The sequence below is a fragment of the Rattus norvegicus genome, chromosome 15 (assembly GCF_036323735.1).
Source record: "Rattus norvegicus strain BN/NHsdMcwi chromosome 15, GRCr8, whole genome shotgun sequence".
In the NCBI taxonomy this organism is placed as follows: domain Eukaryota; kingdom Metazoa; phylum Chordata; class Mammalia; order Rodentia; family Muridae; genus Rattus; species Rattus norvegicus.
In genome coordinates this window covers 102,559,211-102,576,595 of record NC_086033.1, presented here as the reverse complement: position 1 = coordinate 102,576,595, position 17,385 = coordinate 102,559,211, and the positions used below count along the sequence as shown (strand labels likewise).

The 17,385-nt window shown below is 41.0% G+C and overlaps 1 protein-coding gene across 8 annotated transcripts in view; it reads left to right on the top strand.

The window, feature by feature from the left end:
* The window catches only part of Uggt2 (UDP-glucose glycoprotein glucosyltransferase 2), a 166,053-nt gene that overhangs the window by 69,696 nt on the left and 78,972 nt on the right, over window positions 1-17,385 (top strand). For all 8 annotated transcript variants that reach the window (XM_063274903.1, XM_063274902.1, XM_063274905.1 and 5 more), the window contains 2 exons: window positions 9,728-9,819; window positions 15,965-16,171. In XM_063274903.1, coding sequence (XP_063130973.1) covers window positions 9,728-9,819; window positions 15,965-16,171 — 299 coding nt within the window. The remainder of the gene's footprint in view (window positions 1-9,727; window positions 9,820-15,964; window positions 16,172-17,385) is intronic.

Below are 17,385 nucleotides of genomic sequence, written 5' to 3'. Positions count from 1 at the left end.
AAACTGAATGTATTTTTTTCCTTTCCCACCGTTCCCCCTCAAACTGAATTTATTGAGTTGTTGCCATTTTAATCATCCACAGCCTTATCGACGCCTAATCGGTGTTATAAAGATTTCAGTCAGTAGCTAATTTACAGAGAAAGAGGTGAAACCCACCACTTACTATCTGCATTAAGTGAGGCATGAAGAGTAGACTGTTGTCTCAGGGAAGCTCCTCCCTGTATGTCACCTTTCAGTGTCAGTCTCTGGACTCTTAGGTCTGAGGCTCTCGAGCCAGAGCTTGGCATCGTTAGTGCTGGTTCCAGACTAGCGTCTGACCCCCAGTTCTGTGCTGGGCTCTCCTGGCCAGCAGTAAGAGCCACTGATTGTTTGAATGTTTTAGCAGTTACTTCCATTTGAAATATTATAATTACATCTTTAAAGTTACACATTAAATGACGAATAGTAAAGTTCAGTAATTCGATCAGAACTCCATAGGAAACCTAGAACTCGGGTGTCAAATATTCCTTGCCTACACAGTTGTTATTCTTTTTAAAACTCATTGTTTATTTACATCCCAAAAGATACTTCCCCTTCCTGTCAGTTCCTACTACCTTCCTCCATCCCCTTCTCCTCTGAGGGGTGGCCCTGGGTATCCACCCACCCTGGCACATCAAGTCTCACCCTGATTACGGGCATCCTCTCCTCTGAAGTCAGACAAGGCAGCCATGAAGACTGAGCTGCCTGACTGCTGCATATGTGCAGGGGAGAGGGCTTGTTCCAGCCCCTGTATGTCCTTTGGTTGGTTGGTTGGTTGTTGGTTGGTTGTTGGCTCAGACTCTTGAGAGCTCTCAGGGGTCAAGGTGTGTTGACTTTTTTGGTCTTCCTATGAGGATTCCATCTATGTATTCATGGTCTTTGTTCCTTTCCTCATCTCTTCCATAAGTGATCCTGACCTCCATTTAATATTTGGCTGTGGTATATCCATCTCTTTCAATCCACTACTGTGCAGAGCCTCTCAGAGGACAGTTATGCTGTGGGCCTCCATGCCAGAGGTTTCCCACGGAGATCTCTGGTCGGGCTAGGTGTGCAGATTCAGGAGAAAGGAAGAGAACTCAGGCAGGTGTTGTTCCGCCTCCATATCAGGCCAGGCTTAGCCAGCAGGGGACTGACTAGCCATGGAGGGATGCAGGGGAGTTTCTGGCGGTGATTTCTGGAGAGCAGACCTCTTCCCCAAGCGGTGGTGCGGCGGTGTTAACAGCTTTTATGACAGAAGCTCTCAGATGACAGAGTGATTCTTGCACACTTTTTATCATGAACAGGACTCTTAAATACAGCTTTTGGACGGGTCAGTGTCTGACCGCAGGTACTTCCTATTGGTTTAGCCTGAGAGCTGGGGAAGACCTCATGACATATTCATGGGCGTGGTCCTGTCTCTGTGACTGATTTTCTTAAGCCTGCGTGACCTGTGGTCACATCCTCACCTGTGGAGGAGAGGCTTGGGCCATTGCCCTACGTGACTGGTCTGTCTCAAACCTCTCTACAGGGGTCTATGGAATGGGGGGCTATATGAGGCCTTGATATCCTGGGAGACTGGGAATGCACCTGGCGTCCCTTTTAAGGTCCCCAAGGATTCGACCTATCTTGACCAGGAGTCAGGGTCTCTTTCACAGTCCACTGCCCCACATTATGCTAGGCTCCTGTCTGTAAGCATTGCATAAGAATGGCAAGGATTGGTGCTTGTCTATGGGATGGGGTTTGAGTTGGCCCAACTATTGCTTGGCCATTCTTTCACTCTCTGTCCCATCCCTCATCTCTTTTAGACAGGATAAATTTTGGGTTGAAAGTTTTGTGGATGGTCCTTATCTCTCCTCTGGGGGTCCTGCCTGGCTACAGGAGGGGGTGGCCTCTTCTGGTTCCATGACCCACTGCTAGGCTAAAGTCACCTGCATTGACTCCTGGAAGCCTTCTCTCTCCTAGGTCTCTAGGACTTCCTAGAGATTCTCCCTTCCCCCATACCTCAGGCAGCTGCAGATTCCCATTCATCTCCTGGCCCTCTGTCTCTCCCTACACCTGATCCTGCCTCCCCTTTTCCCTCCCTGTCCCCTCTCCCACCATTTTTCCTCCTTCCCTCTGCCTCCTATAATTATTTTGTGTTCCCATCTAAGTGTAATCCAAGCATCCTTGCTTAGGCCTTCCTTCTTGTTTAGCTTCTTTGGGTCTGTGGGGTGTATCATGGGTATTCTGTACTTTATGGCTAATATTCACTTATCAGTAAGTATGTACAGTGCATGTCTTTTGGGGTCTGGGTCACCTCATTCAGATGGATATTTTCTAGTTCCATTCATTTACCTGCAAAATTTCGTGAAGTTACTATTTTTAATAGCTGACTAACGTTCCGTTGTGTAAATGTACCACCACATTGTCTGCATCTATTCTTTGGTTAAAGGACATTGGGGTTGTTTCCAGTTTCTGGCTATTAAAAATAAAGCTGCTATGAGCATAGTGGAGCATGTGTCCTTGGGGAGTGGTAGAGCATCTTATTAGTATATGCCCAGGAGTGGCATAGCTAGGTCTCAGTTAGAACTAGTTTCAATTTTCTAAGAAACTGCAAGACTGATTTCCACAGTGGTTGTACATTCGCAGTCCCACCAGCAGTGGAGGAGTGTTCCTCTTTCTCCACATCCTCACCAGCATCTGCTGTCACCTGAGCTTTATCTTAGCCATTCTGATTGCTATGAGTGGAATTTCAAGAGTCCTTGGACATTCATTTGTTTCTCAGCTTTAGAGGTTCCTGTGTTAAGAATTCTCTGTTTATCTCTGTATCCCATTTTTTAAATTGGGTTCTTTGGTGTATTGGACTTTTCGCTTCTTGAGTTCTTTATATATTTTGGATCTTTTACCATTCTTCAGGCTGCTGTTTTGTCCTGTTGACAGTGTCCTTTGCCTTACAGAAGAGGTCCCATTTATCAATGTTGATCTTAGGACCTGAGACATTGGTTCAGGAAATTGTCTCCTTTGCCAGTGTGTTCAAGGCATTTCCCACTTTCTCTTCTATTAGGTCTAATGTGTCGTATTTTATATTGACATCCTTGATCTACTTGAACTTAGGTTTGTGCAGGGTGATAAATATGGGTCTATTTGCATTCTTCTACATGCAGACATCCAGTTAGACCAGCATCATTTATTGAAGATGCTTTCTTCATTCTACTGTATAGATTTGGCTTATTTGTCAAAGATCAAGTGGCCCTAGCTGTCTGTGTTCATTTCTGGGTCTTCAATTCTATTTCATTGATCTACGTGTCTGTCTCTGTACCAGTACCATACAGTTTTTATCACTATTGCTCTGTAATACAGCTTGAGGTCAGGGATGGTGATTCCTCCTGAGGTTTTTTTATTGTTCAGGGTTGTTTTATCTATCCTGAGTATTTTGTTTTTCCATATGAAGTTGAGAATTTTTCTTTCAAGGTCTGTAAAAAAATGTGTTGGAATTTTGATGGGGATTGCATTAAATCTGTAGATAGCATTCAGCGAGATGGCCATATTTACTATATTAATCCTGCCAATCCATGAGCATGAGAGGTCTTTCTATCTTCTGAGATCTTCTTCAATTTCTTTCTTCAGAGACTTGACATTCTTATCATGCATATCTTTCACGTGCTTGGTTAGAGTCACACCAAGGTATTTTATATTATTCATGACTATTGTAAAGGGTGTTGTTTCCCTAATTTTTTTCTCTCTTATTCATTCTTTATATAATGGAGAGCTACTGATTTGTTTGAGTTAATTTTATATCCAGCCACTTTGCTGAATATTTTTATCAGCTGAAGGACTTCTCTGGTAAAATTTGGGGAATTGATTGTTTCCTACCATATCTTCCACAAATACTGATACCTTGACTTCTTCCTTTCCAGTTTGTATCCCCTTGATTCTCCTTCTGTTGTCTTAATTGCTTCAGCTAGAACTTCAAGTACTGTATTGAATAGATAGGGAGAGATTAGGCAGCTTTGTCTAGTCCCTAATTTTAGTGGATTACTTCAAGTTTCCTGTTGCAGTATACTTTAAAAAGTGGCAGAAATAGCTCCTGTGAGCTCCCACTCTGTACAAATCTGCGCACTCTAGCTGTTTCTCTGTCAGCTGCTTTCACACACTGTCCCCTTGGTGAGTTGTCACCACGCCTGACACATACATCATGTTCTGTGGGCTGTGCTAGTGTGGTCCCACACCGTGCTAGCCCCAATGATGACTCAGCAAACTGTAACCCATCAATCAGATTTATATGTTAAATACTCAATGTACAATACCTCCACACAATAAATTTACAACCAATTGATAAGGATATAGACTGCCTACCTGGATAAGATAAATTTGCGTATAGAATTCATAACAACCTATATCTATGTGGAGATGCACGGTGTGGATGGTTTACGTCTGCCTCCATTTTACTTCCCCCTTTGGCTCTTTCTCCTTCTTAAACTTCTGTTCCCGCCTCCCTTTCTTCTCATCCAGAGACAGGCCTCATTATTTTTTGGTGTGTCTGCCTTCATCTGCATGAGGACACCAACCTCCAGTTTCTGTCTGTTTAATTTGATGTTGGCTGTTGGCTTGCTGTATATTGCTTTTATTATGTTAGTTACATGCCATGAATTGCTGATCAGTCCAAGACTTTTAACATGAAGGAGTGTTAGATTTTGCCAAAGGCTTTTTTAGCATCTAATGAGATGATCTTTTTTTCCTTTATTTTTTTTAGTAGATTGTGTTGATGTATTTTTCTTATATTGAACCATCCCTGAGATAAAGCCTACTTGATCATGATGAATGATGTTTTTGATGTGTTCTTGGAATTGTTTTGCAAGAATTTTATTGAGAATTTTGTGTCAATGTCCATAAGTGAAATTGACCTGAAGTTCTCTTTCTTCATTGGGACTTTGTGACATTTAGGTATTATGGTAACTATGGCCTCGTAGAATGAATGTTTAATCATAGTGTTTAATCTGTTTCTATTTTGTGGAATAGTTTGAGCCTTAGCTCTTTGAAGAAGAGAATTTGTAGAATTCTGCACTAAATTCATCTGGCCCTAGGCTTTTTAGGGTTGGGAGACTTGATGACTGATTTTATTTCCTTGGGGTTTGTGAAAATGTTTAGTTTTTACCTGATCTTGATTTAACTTTGGTACATGGTATCTGTTTAGAAATTCATCCATTTCATTCAGATTTTTCAATTTTGTGGAGTACAGACTTTTGAAGTAAGACCTAATGATTTTTTTTATTTTCTTAGTTTCTGTTGTTATGTCTCTTTTCTTTCTTTTTGTAAAGATTTATTTATTTTATGCATATGAGTACACACCAGAAGAGGGCATCGGATCCCATTACAGACGGTTGTGAGCCACCATGTGGTTGCTGGGAATTGAACTCAGGACCTCTGGAAGGACAGTTAGTTCTCTTAACTGCTGAGCCATCTCACCAGCCCCTCCCTTTCCTGAGTTTGTTAATTTGCATGAGTCTCTGTGACTTTTAGTTAGTGTTGCTAAGGGTTTGTCTATCTTGTTGGTTTCCTCAAAGTACCAGCTCCTGGTTTTTTGTTGATTCTTTGTATTGTTCTCTTTGTTTCTATTTGATTGACTTCAGCCTGCGTTTGATTATTTCCTCTACTTTTCTTGGCTGCTTTGTTGTTGCTGTTGTTGTTGTTGTTGCTGTTGTTGTTGTTGTTGTTGTTGCTGTTGTTGCTGTTGTTGTTGCTGTTATTGTTGCTGTTGCTGTTGCTGTTGTTGTTGTTGTTGTTGCTGTTGTTGTTGTTGTTGCTGTTGTTGTTGCTGTTGCTGTTGTTGTTGTTGTTGCTGTTGTTACTGTTGTTGTTGCTGTTATTGTTGCTGTTGCTGTTGTTGTTGTTGTTGTTGTTGCTGTTGTTGTTGTTGTTGTTGCTGTTGTTGTTGCTGTTGCTGTTGCTGTTGTTGTTGTTGTTGCTATTGTTGTTGCTGTTGTTGTTGTTGTTGTCGTTGTTGTTGTTGTTGTTGTTGTTGTTGTTGTAGAGCTTTGTTTAAAACTGTTAAATTGCTATTATAGGATTTCTCAATCTTCTTTATCTGTTGAGTTGGTTTGTGCCTGATTATATGGTCAGTTTTGGAGAAGGTACCATGAGGTCCTGAGAAGAAGGTATATTCTTTTGTTTTGAGGTGAAATGTTCTGTAGATATCTGTTAAATCCATTTGGTTCCTAACTTCTCTTAGTTTTATTGTGTCTTTGTTTCATTTCTGTTTCAAAGACCTGTTGTCCATTGGTGAGAGTGAGATGTTGATGTCTCCCACTATTATTGTATGGGATTCAATGTGTGTTTTGAGCTTTAGTAAAGCTTCTTTGACAGATGTGCATTCCCTTGCATTTGGGGCATAGATGTTCTGGATTGAACATCTTGGTAGATTTTTCCTTTGATGAGTATAAAGTGTCCTTCCCCATCTCTTTTGATTATTTTTGGTTGAAGCTATTATTAGATATTAGCTTGTTTCTTGGGTCTGTTTGCTTGGAAAACTTTTTTTCCAGCCCTTTATTCTGAGATAGTGTCTATCTTAATTGTTAAGGAGAGTTTTCTGTAAAATAATAGATCCTGTTTACATATCCAGTCTGTTAGCCTGTGTCATTTTAGTGACGATTTTAATCCATTGATGTTGATAGATATTAAAGGCCAATGATTGTTAGTTCTTGATATTTTGACGTTAGAGGTGGTACTCTGTGGTGTGTGTGTGTGTGTGTGTGTGTGTGTGTGTGTGTGTGTGTTATTCTCTTCTTTTGGTTTTGCTCTGAGATGATTAATTTCTTCTGTTTTTTGGGTATAATTACCCTCCTTGTGTTGGAGTTTTCCCTCTAGTCTCCTCTGTGGGGCAGGATTATGAGAGGCATTGATTGAATTTGGTTGTCATGATATCGTGGTTTCTTCATCTGTAGTTATTTTGAGTTTTTCTGAGTATAGTAATCTGGGATGACATCTGTGGTCTCTTAGGGTCTATAAGACATATGCGTCCAGGATTTTCTGGTTTTTAGGGTCTCTGTTGAGAAGTCAGGTATAATTCTGATAGGTCTGCCTTTATATGTTACTTGGCCCTTTTCCCTTACTGCTTTTAATATCCTTTCTTTGTTCTGTGCATTTGGTGTTTTGATTATTATGTGTCAGGGGGGTTTTCTTTTCAGGTCCAATCTATTTGGTGTTCTGTAGGTTTCTTGAACATTTATAGCCTTCTCTTTCTTTAGGTTAGAGGAGTTTTCTTTTATGATTTTGTTGAAGATACTTTCTGGCCCTTTGAACTGGGAATCTTCACCCTCTTCTATTCTTTTTATTTTTAGGTTTGGTCTTTACATAGTGTCCCATATTTCCTGGTTGTTTGATTTAGAGACTCTTTAGGGATTTTCTTTGATCATTTCTTCTATGGAATCTTCTCTGCCTGAGATTCTCTCTTCCATCTCTTATATTGTGTTGGTCATGCTAGCACCTGTAGTTCCTGTTTCCTTTCCTAATGTTTCCATCTCCAGGGTCGCCTTCATTTGTGTTTTCTTTATTGCTTCTATTTCCATTTTTAGAACTTGGAACATTTTATTCATTTCCTTTGCCAGTTTGGTTGTATTTTCCTGCATTTCTTTAGAGGATTTATTTGTTTATCCTCTCTGTCATCTTCATCAGATGGGACTTAAGGTCACTGTCTTGCTGTAGTTGGTGAGCCGGGTTCTGGTGATGCCATGCTGCATTGACTTCTGTGGCTTATGTTCTTGCCCTTGCCTTTCACCATCTGACTGTAGCTGGCATTGGAGCAGGGAGGAAGGCAGAGCTGTGTGTCTCAGTTTTCAGTAGGCTTGTGTGTTTTGAGTTAGAGCTGGCCTTGGGTTGCAGGCAGAGCTGTGGGCAGCATGTCACTCATGCTGCTCTCAGCCTCTGCTGGTATAGGCACAGAGCAGAAGTCCACACACCCATGTGGGGTGGGCCCCTGGTTGCTAGGCTTTCTGAGGTTTCCTAGGTGGGGGTGTCTCACTGTCTGAGACAAGTCAGAGCCAGACTCAATGCAGATACATTTTAAAAGGTCTATAGATTGAGTCCAAGTTTCACCTAGATATCTCTGCGTTACTTTCTAATAGATTTCAAATTTTTATGTTCAAAGGTGTTTGTTGTTCCTATAAGAAATTCAACATGTAATAAATATAGTGTGTTTCCCTCCTAGCGCTGGCAGGTCATGACCTCGAGTGGGTCAAGTAAAGGCAAATGAGTCAGAGATCAGGCTGGGTTCTAGCTCAGAATGTCTCTGGGTGTTACACCAGGTTATCCGAAAGCATCCAATCGGATTAACATAACGGAATATAACTGACAGCCTTATATTTGCATTTATCATGAAGAAGAAATCATACAATTTTGAGGATTTAACTTTTGAAGTACTTTTCCGCTCAGGAGCTGTGGTGGTAACAGTGAGGTAGAATCAGAGTTTCTTTACTTCCTCCTTTAAAGAAAAGGTTATGTCCTTGCTGCTGACATTGGCTTCTGGTGGGTGCTAGAGATTAGGCACCCCAAAGACTCCAGGGTGCATAGAGGGATGGTCTTGAAACTGTTAGTAAAATCAGTCATCCTTTTATAACATTATTTTTTATTTCTCTAAATTTCTAAATTTCTAAAGCCATTTTACTACAGTAATTGATACTACAGTAATAACTATAGATTCAAATATAGTCATTTTTATTACCTGAGGGTTTTTTGTAATCATTTTGAATTAATACCTGGTCTAAAGAACAGTGTTTCTGTGGAGTGCACTGGCAGCCCAAGAAGTTTCGTTTTATGTGTGATGTACTGATTCTGGATGGAATCATAATTGTTTCACGATGGCGTCAGAATTGAAAAAGAAGATTAGAGAGAGCTCGGTCCATCATGTTCGAAAAGCAAGCATGGAGTCTTAGCTGTATCCCCAGAAACACTATTGAGTCTCATCTTGTAATCCCAGCTCTATGGATAGGCAGGGACAGATAGATCCTGAGGCTCCCTGGCTAACCAGCCTCATCTAATTGATGAGTTCTGTGCCAGAGAGAGGGAGAGGGAGAGAGAATCAGAGAGATTTTGTCTCAAAAAGAGATGGACTGCCCCTGAGAAACACATGAGGTTGTCCACTGACTATTATCCACATGTATATACGTGCATCCACTTACAGATGTGTACCCACATACATTAAAAATGGCTTCCTCCTCTGCCTTTTCATTTCCTGTGGAGTTAATTACTATAGGTAGTAAACCTCAGCAGAGATTAAATGGTGATAAACGACATTACTGTCATTGTTTTCCGTATTCACTAGAGATCTCTCCATGGTCCACGATAAATATCATGAGGTCTACTACCTCCATCCTCAGGAAAACATTTATGGAAGGCAGTTTACAGCACTGGGACCTCGAAAGACATAGGGCAGTTTTCTCTCCTGGGGAAAATATCTCATGGCTAGCTCCAGATCCTTCCCCTCTTTTCCTCTTCCTCTTCCTCCTCTCCCTCCCCCTCTTCCTCCTCTTCTGCTGTTTCTTGCTGTGGTTTTTGTTATGTGTATATGTGTCTCCATTTATATGAAATGTATTTAATATTCTCAAATAGTAACTGAGAAACAGAGAATGTATGTATAAAACAGTTTTTAAGTATCTTAAAGGCACTTATTTTATAGAGGTTTTAACTGGAAATTATCTTTTCCTTTTAGTTTGATTTTAGAAAAAATTAATTTTACTTGACTGTTTGAAATTTTCAGATGCTGTCATATCTGCAGTCACTCTGTGGATTGTTGCTGATTTTGATGTGCCGTCGGGGAGAAAACTGCTCTCTCATGCGTTAGAGCACATGGTGAGTGTGGACTCCTCCTAACCCAAGGACCAGTGTTCAGTTGTCATTCCCCTTCATGTCATAAACATGTAAATCCCCTTCATGTCATAAACATGTAAATCCCCTTCATGTCATATACATGCAAATCCCCTTCATGTCATAAACATGTAAATCCCCTTCATGTCATAAACATGCAAATCCCCTTCATGTCATAAACGTGTAAATCCCCTTCATGTCATAAACATGTAAATCCCCTTCATGTCATAAACATGTAAATCCCCTTCATGTCATAAACATGTAAATCCCCTTCCTGTCAGTAAACGTGTAAATCCCCTTCATGTCATAAACGTGTAAATCCCCTTCATGTCATAAACATGTAAATCCCCTTCATGTCAGTAAACGTGTAAATCCCCTTCATGTCATAAACGTGTAAATCCCCTTCATGTCATAAACATGTAAATCCCCTTCATGTCATAAACGTGTAAATCTCCTTCATGTCATAAACATGCAAATCCCCTTCATGTCATAAACGTGTAAATCCCCTTCGTGTCAGTAAATGTGTAAATCCCCTTCATGTTGGTAAACATGTAAATCCCCTTCATGTTGGTACATGTAAATCCCCTTCATATCGGTAAACGTGTAAATCCCCTTCATGTCGGTAAACGTGTAAATCCCCTTCATGTCTGTAAACGTGTAAATCTCCTTCATGTCATAAACATGCAAATCCCCTTCATGTCATAAACGTGTAAATCCCCTTTGTGTCAGTAAATGTGTAAATCCCCTTCATGTTGGTAAACATGTAAATCCCCTTCATGTTGGTAAACATGTAAATCCCCTTCATATCGGTAAACGTGTAAATCCCCTTCATGTCGGTAAACGTGTAAATCCCCTTCATGTCTGTAAACGTGTAAATCCCCTTCATGTCAGTAAACGTGTAAATCCCCTTCATGTCTGTAAACGTGTAAATCCATTTGGTTAGTGTGCAGATGGAGGAGATTGAGTCAGGATTTCACACTTTAAACTCCATTTAAACGGTAACCACCCAGGAAGAGCCCTGTTGTCTCCAGTGAACTGGAGTCTGAATTTCACTGACCACAGCCAGCAGTGGCAGGTTTGTCACACAGTGAGTGGGTCAGCGCTTTGTCTCCCGTGCTACTCAAGAAAACAGTCAATTCATCTCATCAGAGCTGCTCTGATTGTTCTTGTTATAAGTAGCTGTAAATCAATTCTTAGGATTGGTTTCTGTATTTCAGGATTTTTTTAAGTGAATGAATATTTCTAAGGGAGCATGTATTTCTATATTTTAAAAGTTAAGAAATATATCAAATGTTTTATGAAATTTGTGTATTAGCTCATTGTAAGTTTACTGCTGTACAGCAAATTACTACAAAACATAATGACTTAAAACTCTGTTTGTGAAGAGCAGTAAGTGAAGAGTGTCTTATGTAGGGATTAGCCCTCTCACGGGGATGTAGCCCGGTCCCGCCTTCGGCTGCACCGTCGGAGCTGCGTGCCAGCTGCTCAGATGGCACACAGTCTTGCCTACTGGCAAACGGACCAAGGGCTTCATTCCATTGCCCCATAAACCTGGTGTGTGTGCGTGTGCATGTGTGTGCTTTGCTTAAAACACACAAGTATCATTATAGCAGTTAATTTAAAATATTAAAGATAAACCGGTCAGGCCAGATGACTTGGTCGGTAAAGGCCAAGTTGCCAAATCTGAGGACCTGAGTTCCAGCCATAGGACCTACATGATAGAAGCAAAAACCTGACTCCTACAGGGTGTTCTGTGACCCTCACTTGTATGCTATGGGACATGCTCACACACATAAAAATGAATATAGAATGAAGCAAAACTACTTTTCTTAAGAGCACTAATTTTGAGAAATGAGAATATTTAGAATCACAAAATAATATATTAGACATAGAAAAAATGAGAAAAGATAATCTTTGTTTAATAACATTATGATACATCTATAGTTTTTTCTCTGATCTTTAAATTGCTTTCCTGATTATTTAAGAAGTTAGAAGTGAAGTTACCCAAAGTCCTATGACTAATGGATGCTATGTAAAATAACATTAAAACAAATCCTTATTCATGACAATGAATGCAAAAATGATCAAAAATTAAACATTAAAAACAAATATTTAAGGATGATCAAAATAGAGATGTTCCACTCCTTCTTAAAAGGAGAACAAAAATATCCATAGGAGGGGATATGGAGGCAAAGTTTAGAGCAGAGACTGAAGGAATGGCCATTCAGAGCCTGCCCCACATGTGGCCCATATATATACAGCCACCAAACTAGATAAGATGGATGAAGCAAAGAAATGCAGGCTGACAGGAACCGGATATAGACCTCTTCTGAGAGACACAGCCAGAACATATCAAATACAGAGGCGAATGCCAGCAGCAAACCACTGAACTGACAACAAGAACCCCATTGGAGGAATTAGAGAAAGGACTGAAAGAGCTGAAGGGACTTGAAACCCCATATGTACAACAGTGCCAACCAACCAGCGCTCCCAGGGACTAAACCACTACCCAAAGACTATACATGGACTAACCCATGCCTCCAGTTGTATATGTAGCAGAGGATGGCCTTGTTGGGCATCAATGAGAGGAGAAGCCCTTGGTCCTGCCAAGGTTGGACCCCCCTCCCCCAGTGTAGGGGAATGTGGGGGGGTTGTGAAAGGGGGATGGTTGAGTGTGGAACACTCTTAGAGAAGAAGGGGAGAGCGGTGGGGTAGGGGGCTTATGTCTGGGAAACCAGGAAAGGGACTAACAGTTGAAATGTAAATTTTTAAAAATCCAATTAAAAAACTCAAATATTTAAATTGACATATTGTGAACATGTAATTTATTAGAAATAATTTTTCTGTTTAAATAGGTTGCTATTAGGTATTTTGTAATCATTAAAATTACAACAAATAAGAAATTAAAATTTAATGAGTATACCATTTTGATGCTGGCATCAAAAGTATCAAATACTAGAAGGCAACATAACAAAGTTTAATGTGGGGTTGGGGATTTAGCTCAGTAGTAGAGCGCTTGCCTAGCAAGCGCAAGGTCCTGGGTTCGGTCCCCAGCTCCGAAAAAAAGAAAAGGAAAAAAAAAAAAAACAAAGTTTAATGTAAACTTTAGAGAGAACATACAGAAATCCTATGTGACTAGAGGTGTGTACTAGCCTCACTAGCAAAGTGGGCCAATATTGAAAGATATTATCTCTCCCATAATCGATGTAAAACCTTGTTACAGCTCCAGTAGAAACATCTGTATCTTTTCAAAATTGCCACACTGGTTTGCAAACATAACCAAAGATTCCAAGGACTAAGAATTACTAAAATACTTGTAAAACAGAGAAGTGGAGAATAATTAATTCGTCATTGTCAAGGCCTTCTATAATGCCTACATATTTGAAAACATTTTTTAATTCAAGTATAGGAAAGAGCAAATCAGTAAGAAGACCCTAGAAAGAGAGCCATGCCTATCTTATTAGCACTGGGATAAAGTTAGCCTGTGAGACAGTATGAATAGTCTTCAAAATCTCTCCACAATTGGGACCAAATATAAAACCAGTCCTAGATGATGGGTAATGAATTTACTCATGAAAGAGAAAACAGTAAACTCCTATGATGAATATCTCCATAACTTCAGAACAACAGTTTCTAGTATTAAAAGAAAAAAAAAGAAAAAGTAGGAAGGAAGAACATCTAATTTTTTAAATTTTTTATTGGATAGTTTATGTATTTACAATTCAAATGTTATCCCCTTTCCCAGTTACCCCCTCTCCCATCCTACCTCCCCCCGCTTCTATGGGGATGCTCTCCCTCCTACCCACCTACTCCCACCTCAACACCCTGCAATTCCCCTACACTGGAGAAACAAGCCTTCACAGGACCAAGGGCTTCTCTACCTATTGATGTCAGATAATGCCATCCTCTGCTACATATGCATCTGGAGCCATGGGTTCTTCCATGTGTACTCTTTGGTTAGTGGTTTAGTCCCTGTGAGCTCTGGGGGGTCTGGTTGATTGATATTGTTGTTCTTCCTATGAGGTTTCAAACTCCTTCAGCTCCTTCAGTCCTTTCTCTAACTCCTCCATTGAGGTCCCAATGCCTAGCTTGATGGTTAGCTGCAAGCATCCTCATCTGTATCAGTAAGGCTCTGGCACAGCCTCTCAGGAGACAGCTATATCAGGCTCCGGTCAGCAGGCACCTCTTGCCATCAGCAATAGTGACTGAGTTTGATGGCAGCATATGGGATGGATCCCCAGGTGGGGCAGTCTCTGGATGGCCTTTCCTTCAGTCTCTGTTTCACTCATTGTCCCTGCATTTCCTCCTGTGAGTATTTTGTTCCCCCTTCTAAGAAGGACCGAAGCATCCACACTTTGGTCTTCTACTTGAGCTTCATGTGGTCTGTGAATTGTATGATGGGTATTCTGAGCTTTGGGGCTAATATGCACTTAATCAGTGCATACCATGTGTGTTCCTTTGTGCTCAGGTTACCTCACTCAGAATGATGTTTTCTAGTTCCATCCATTTGCCTAGGAATTTCATGAAGCCATTGATTTTAATAGCTGAGTAGTACTCCACTGTGTAAATGTACCACATTTTATGTATCCATTCCTCTGTTGAAGGGCATCTGGGTTCTTTCCAGCTTCTGGCTATTATAAATAAGGCTGCTATGAACATAGTGGAGCACGTGTCTTTGTTATATGTTGGGGCATCTTTAGGGTATATGCCCAAGCGAGGTATAGCTGGGTTCTCAGGTAGTTCAATGTCCAGTTTTCTGAGGAACCTCCAGACTGATTTCCAGAATGGTTGTACCAGTCTGCAATCCCACCAACAATGGAGGAGTGTTCCTCTTTCTCCACATCCTCGCCAGGATTTGCTGTCACCTGAGTTTTTGATCTTAGCCATTCTCACTGGTGTGAGGTGGAATCTCACGGTTGTTTTGATTTGCATTTCCCTGATGACTAAGGATGTTGAACATTTCTTTTTTTTAAGATTTTATTTATTTTATATAAGTGAGTACCCTGTTACTCTCTTCAGATACACCAGAAGAAGGAATCAGATTGTGTTGCAGATGGTTGTGAGCCACCGTGTGGTTGCTGGGAATTGAACTCAGGACCTCTGGAAGAGCAGTCAGTGCTCTTAACCGCTGAGCCGTCTCTCCAGCCCCTGAACATTTCTTTAGGTACTTCTCAGCCATTTGATATTCCTCAGCTGAGAATTCTCTACTTAGAGCAGAGAGTTAGGGAAAAGGCCAGTGGCATGGAGAGGGATGCTTAGCATCATTAATGAGGAAGGAAAGGAAGCCAAGCCCTGGTGCAAAGTCCTTCTGTACTGCACAGGCGATTAATTTACATGACAGTGCAAAAAGGTATAATAAAACATTACTCTGGTCTTAGTGGGAGTGGCAACTAATACATATATTTTATAAGTCATTTGACTTTAAAAATTGATGATCTAAAAAATTTTAAATAAGTAAAAATCTGTATCCTGGTGTGGTGCTCGAAAGTGCAAGAGGCTCAAGTATCCAGCAGCGGGCTGGGTAAGGACGGTACCCTTCTCAGGGAATTCTACCAAGGATGACCACACAGCAGCCATATCCATGAGGCTCATGTTGTATTGACTGGTAAGAGAGCAAGAATATCACGTCACATTTTAATCCACTTACATGAAAAGTGAGTAGTGGAACATTCAGGGTTAGAAGTAAGTAAGAAACAGAGCAGCAGGAAGGGTGGTGTTCAGGAGAGGGGTGGCGACTGAGGAGGGGCCGTCTGCTCAGGCGATGTTAGGGAAGACGGTGCACACTGACAGGCGAGACTGGGTCACTGGCAATGCTCTAGTTCTTGGCCGCTGTAGTCATTTATGGTAGTTTAGTTCATTTAAACTCTACACTTTGGTTTTATATATCTTATGTATTTTTATGCACTTACAACGTGATTAAATACTTTATTACCAAAAAAATCTTCATAAAAAAGAGGGAGCTGATAGACTTACAAACGATCGTTTCTCCTGCTGTTTTGCTGAAAACGAGTTATTCACAGTCACAGTCGTTGTGTAAAGTGTAAGGGAAGGTCCAGCTCCATGATAAAGAAGTGTGCTCGACTGTAAAGGGTGTGTCCAGTACTGACCGTCTAACCTGTCTGTGTTCCAGGAAACAACTTTTCATAGTCGGTTAGGAATTGTTTACAACCCCACGTCAAAGATAAATGAGGAGAACACAGCCATTTCTAGAGGAATTTTGGCAGCTTTTCTTACACATGAAAACGACCTCTTGAGAAGCTTTCTCAGGAAACTGGCAAAAGAAGAAACTGCTGAAGCAATTTATTCTGGAGATAAAATTAAAACCTTCCTTGCTACGGTCAGTAAAACAACTATGTGTATTACCTGTGTGTGTGCACCTGTGTGTGTCTGTGGTGTATTTCAAAAATATATTTTATATACTTAGAGCTCGGTGTTAGGGAAACATATTACTAAATATAAGAAGTTGGGGAGAATGGATGGTCGTAGGAAGGGGGAGTCGGTATCTGAGCTGAGAGCCTAGAGCCCCTCCCTGCCCACAAGACTTCAGCTACTGCTACTGTGGCCATCGTGTATTTGGCATTCGAATTTGTTCTTCAATCATGCTAACTGTGTTCTAAGTGCTAAGTAACCATGTGTGGCCACAGGTACCAGACTGAATGTGCAGTAGAAAATTCCCCCCTCATAGGCCTGCATGGCAACCTGCTAAAACTCCCACCCCGAGGCCTTCTAGGGGCACTAAATAGAACATGCCAAGGTGGATTGTAGGTATTTTAAAGTCTGAAAGTACTGATAGCAAGAAGTGTGTCTCAGTGGGAAGCGGTATACATCTCTTCTGAGTGTCTAAAATATCCTCCTCACTGTCTGCTCTGGCCAAGGGGATGCTCAAAAACATCCTTCTCACTGTCTGCTCTGGCCAAGGGGATGCTCAGTATTTCATTTGTAATTGGGGCACTGAGGTAGAATGGAGGATTTTATCTTAAACACATTTTTCCTTTTTTTACTTTTAATTTTATTGGTTATTTTATTTATTTACATTTCAAATGTTACCCCCCTCCCAGCTTCCCCTCTACAAGCCCCCTGCCTCTATAAGGTGCTCCCCTACCAACCCACGCACTCCTGCCTCACTGCCCTGGCATTCCCGCATCCTGGGGCACTGAGCCTCCACAGGACCAAGGGCCTCCCCTCCCAGTGATGCCAGACAAGGGCATTCTTTGCTACATATGCAGCTGGAGCCATGGGTACCTTTGTATTCTTTGGTTGGTGGTTTGGTCCCTGGGAGCTCTGGGGGATCTGAGTGGTTGATATTGTTCTTCCTAAGAGCTTGCAAACCCCTTTGGCTCCTTCAGTCCTTGTCCTAACTTCTCCACTGGGGACCCCATGCTCAATCCAATGTTTGGCTGTTAAACACTATTTTTTACAAACATCTAATGTGAGATACTGAGTTCAGAATATAATGAACATTTCATTTCCTTAATGTTAAATTGTATTTAAACCATCATTTACAGACACTTTAATAATCTATAAATCTCCCCTAAATGGTCAAAGAATGAA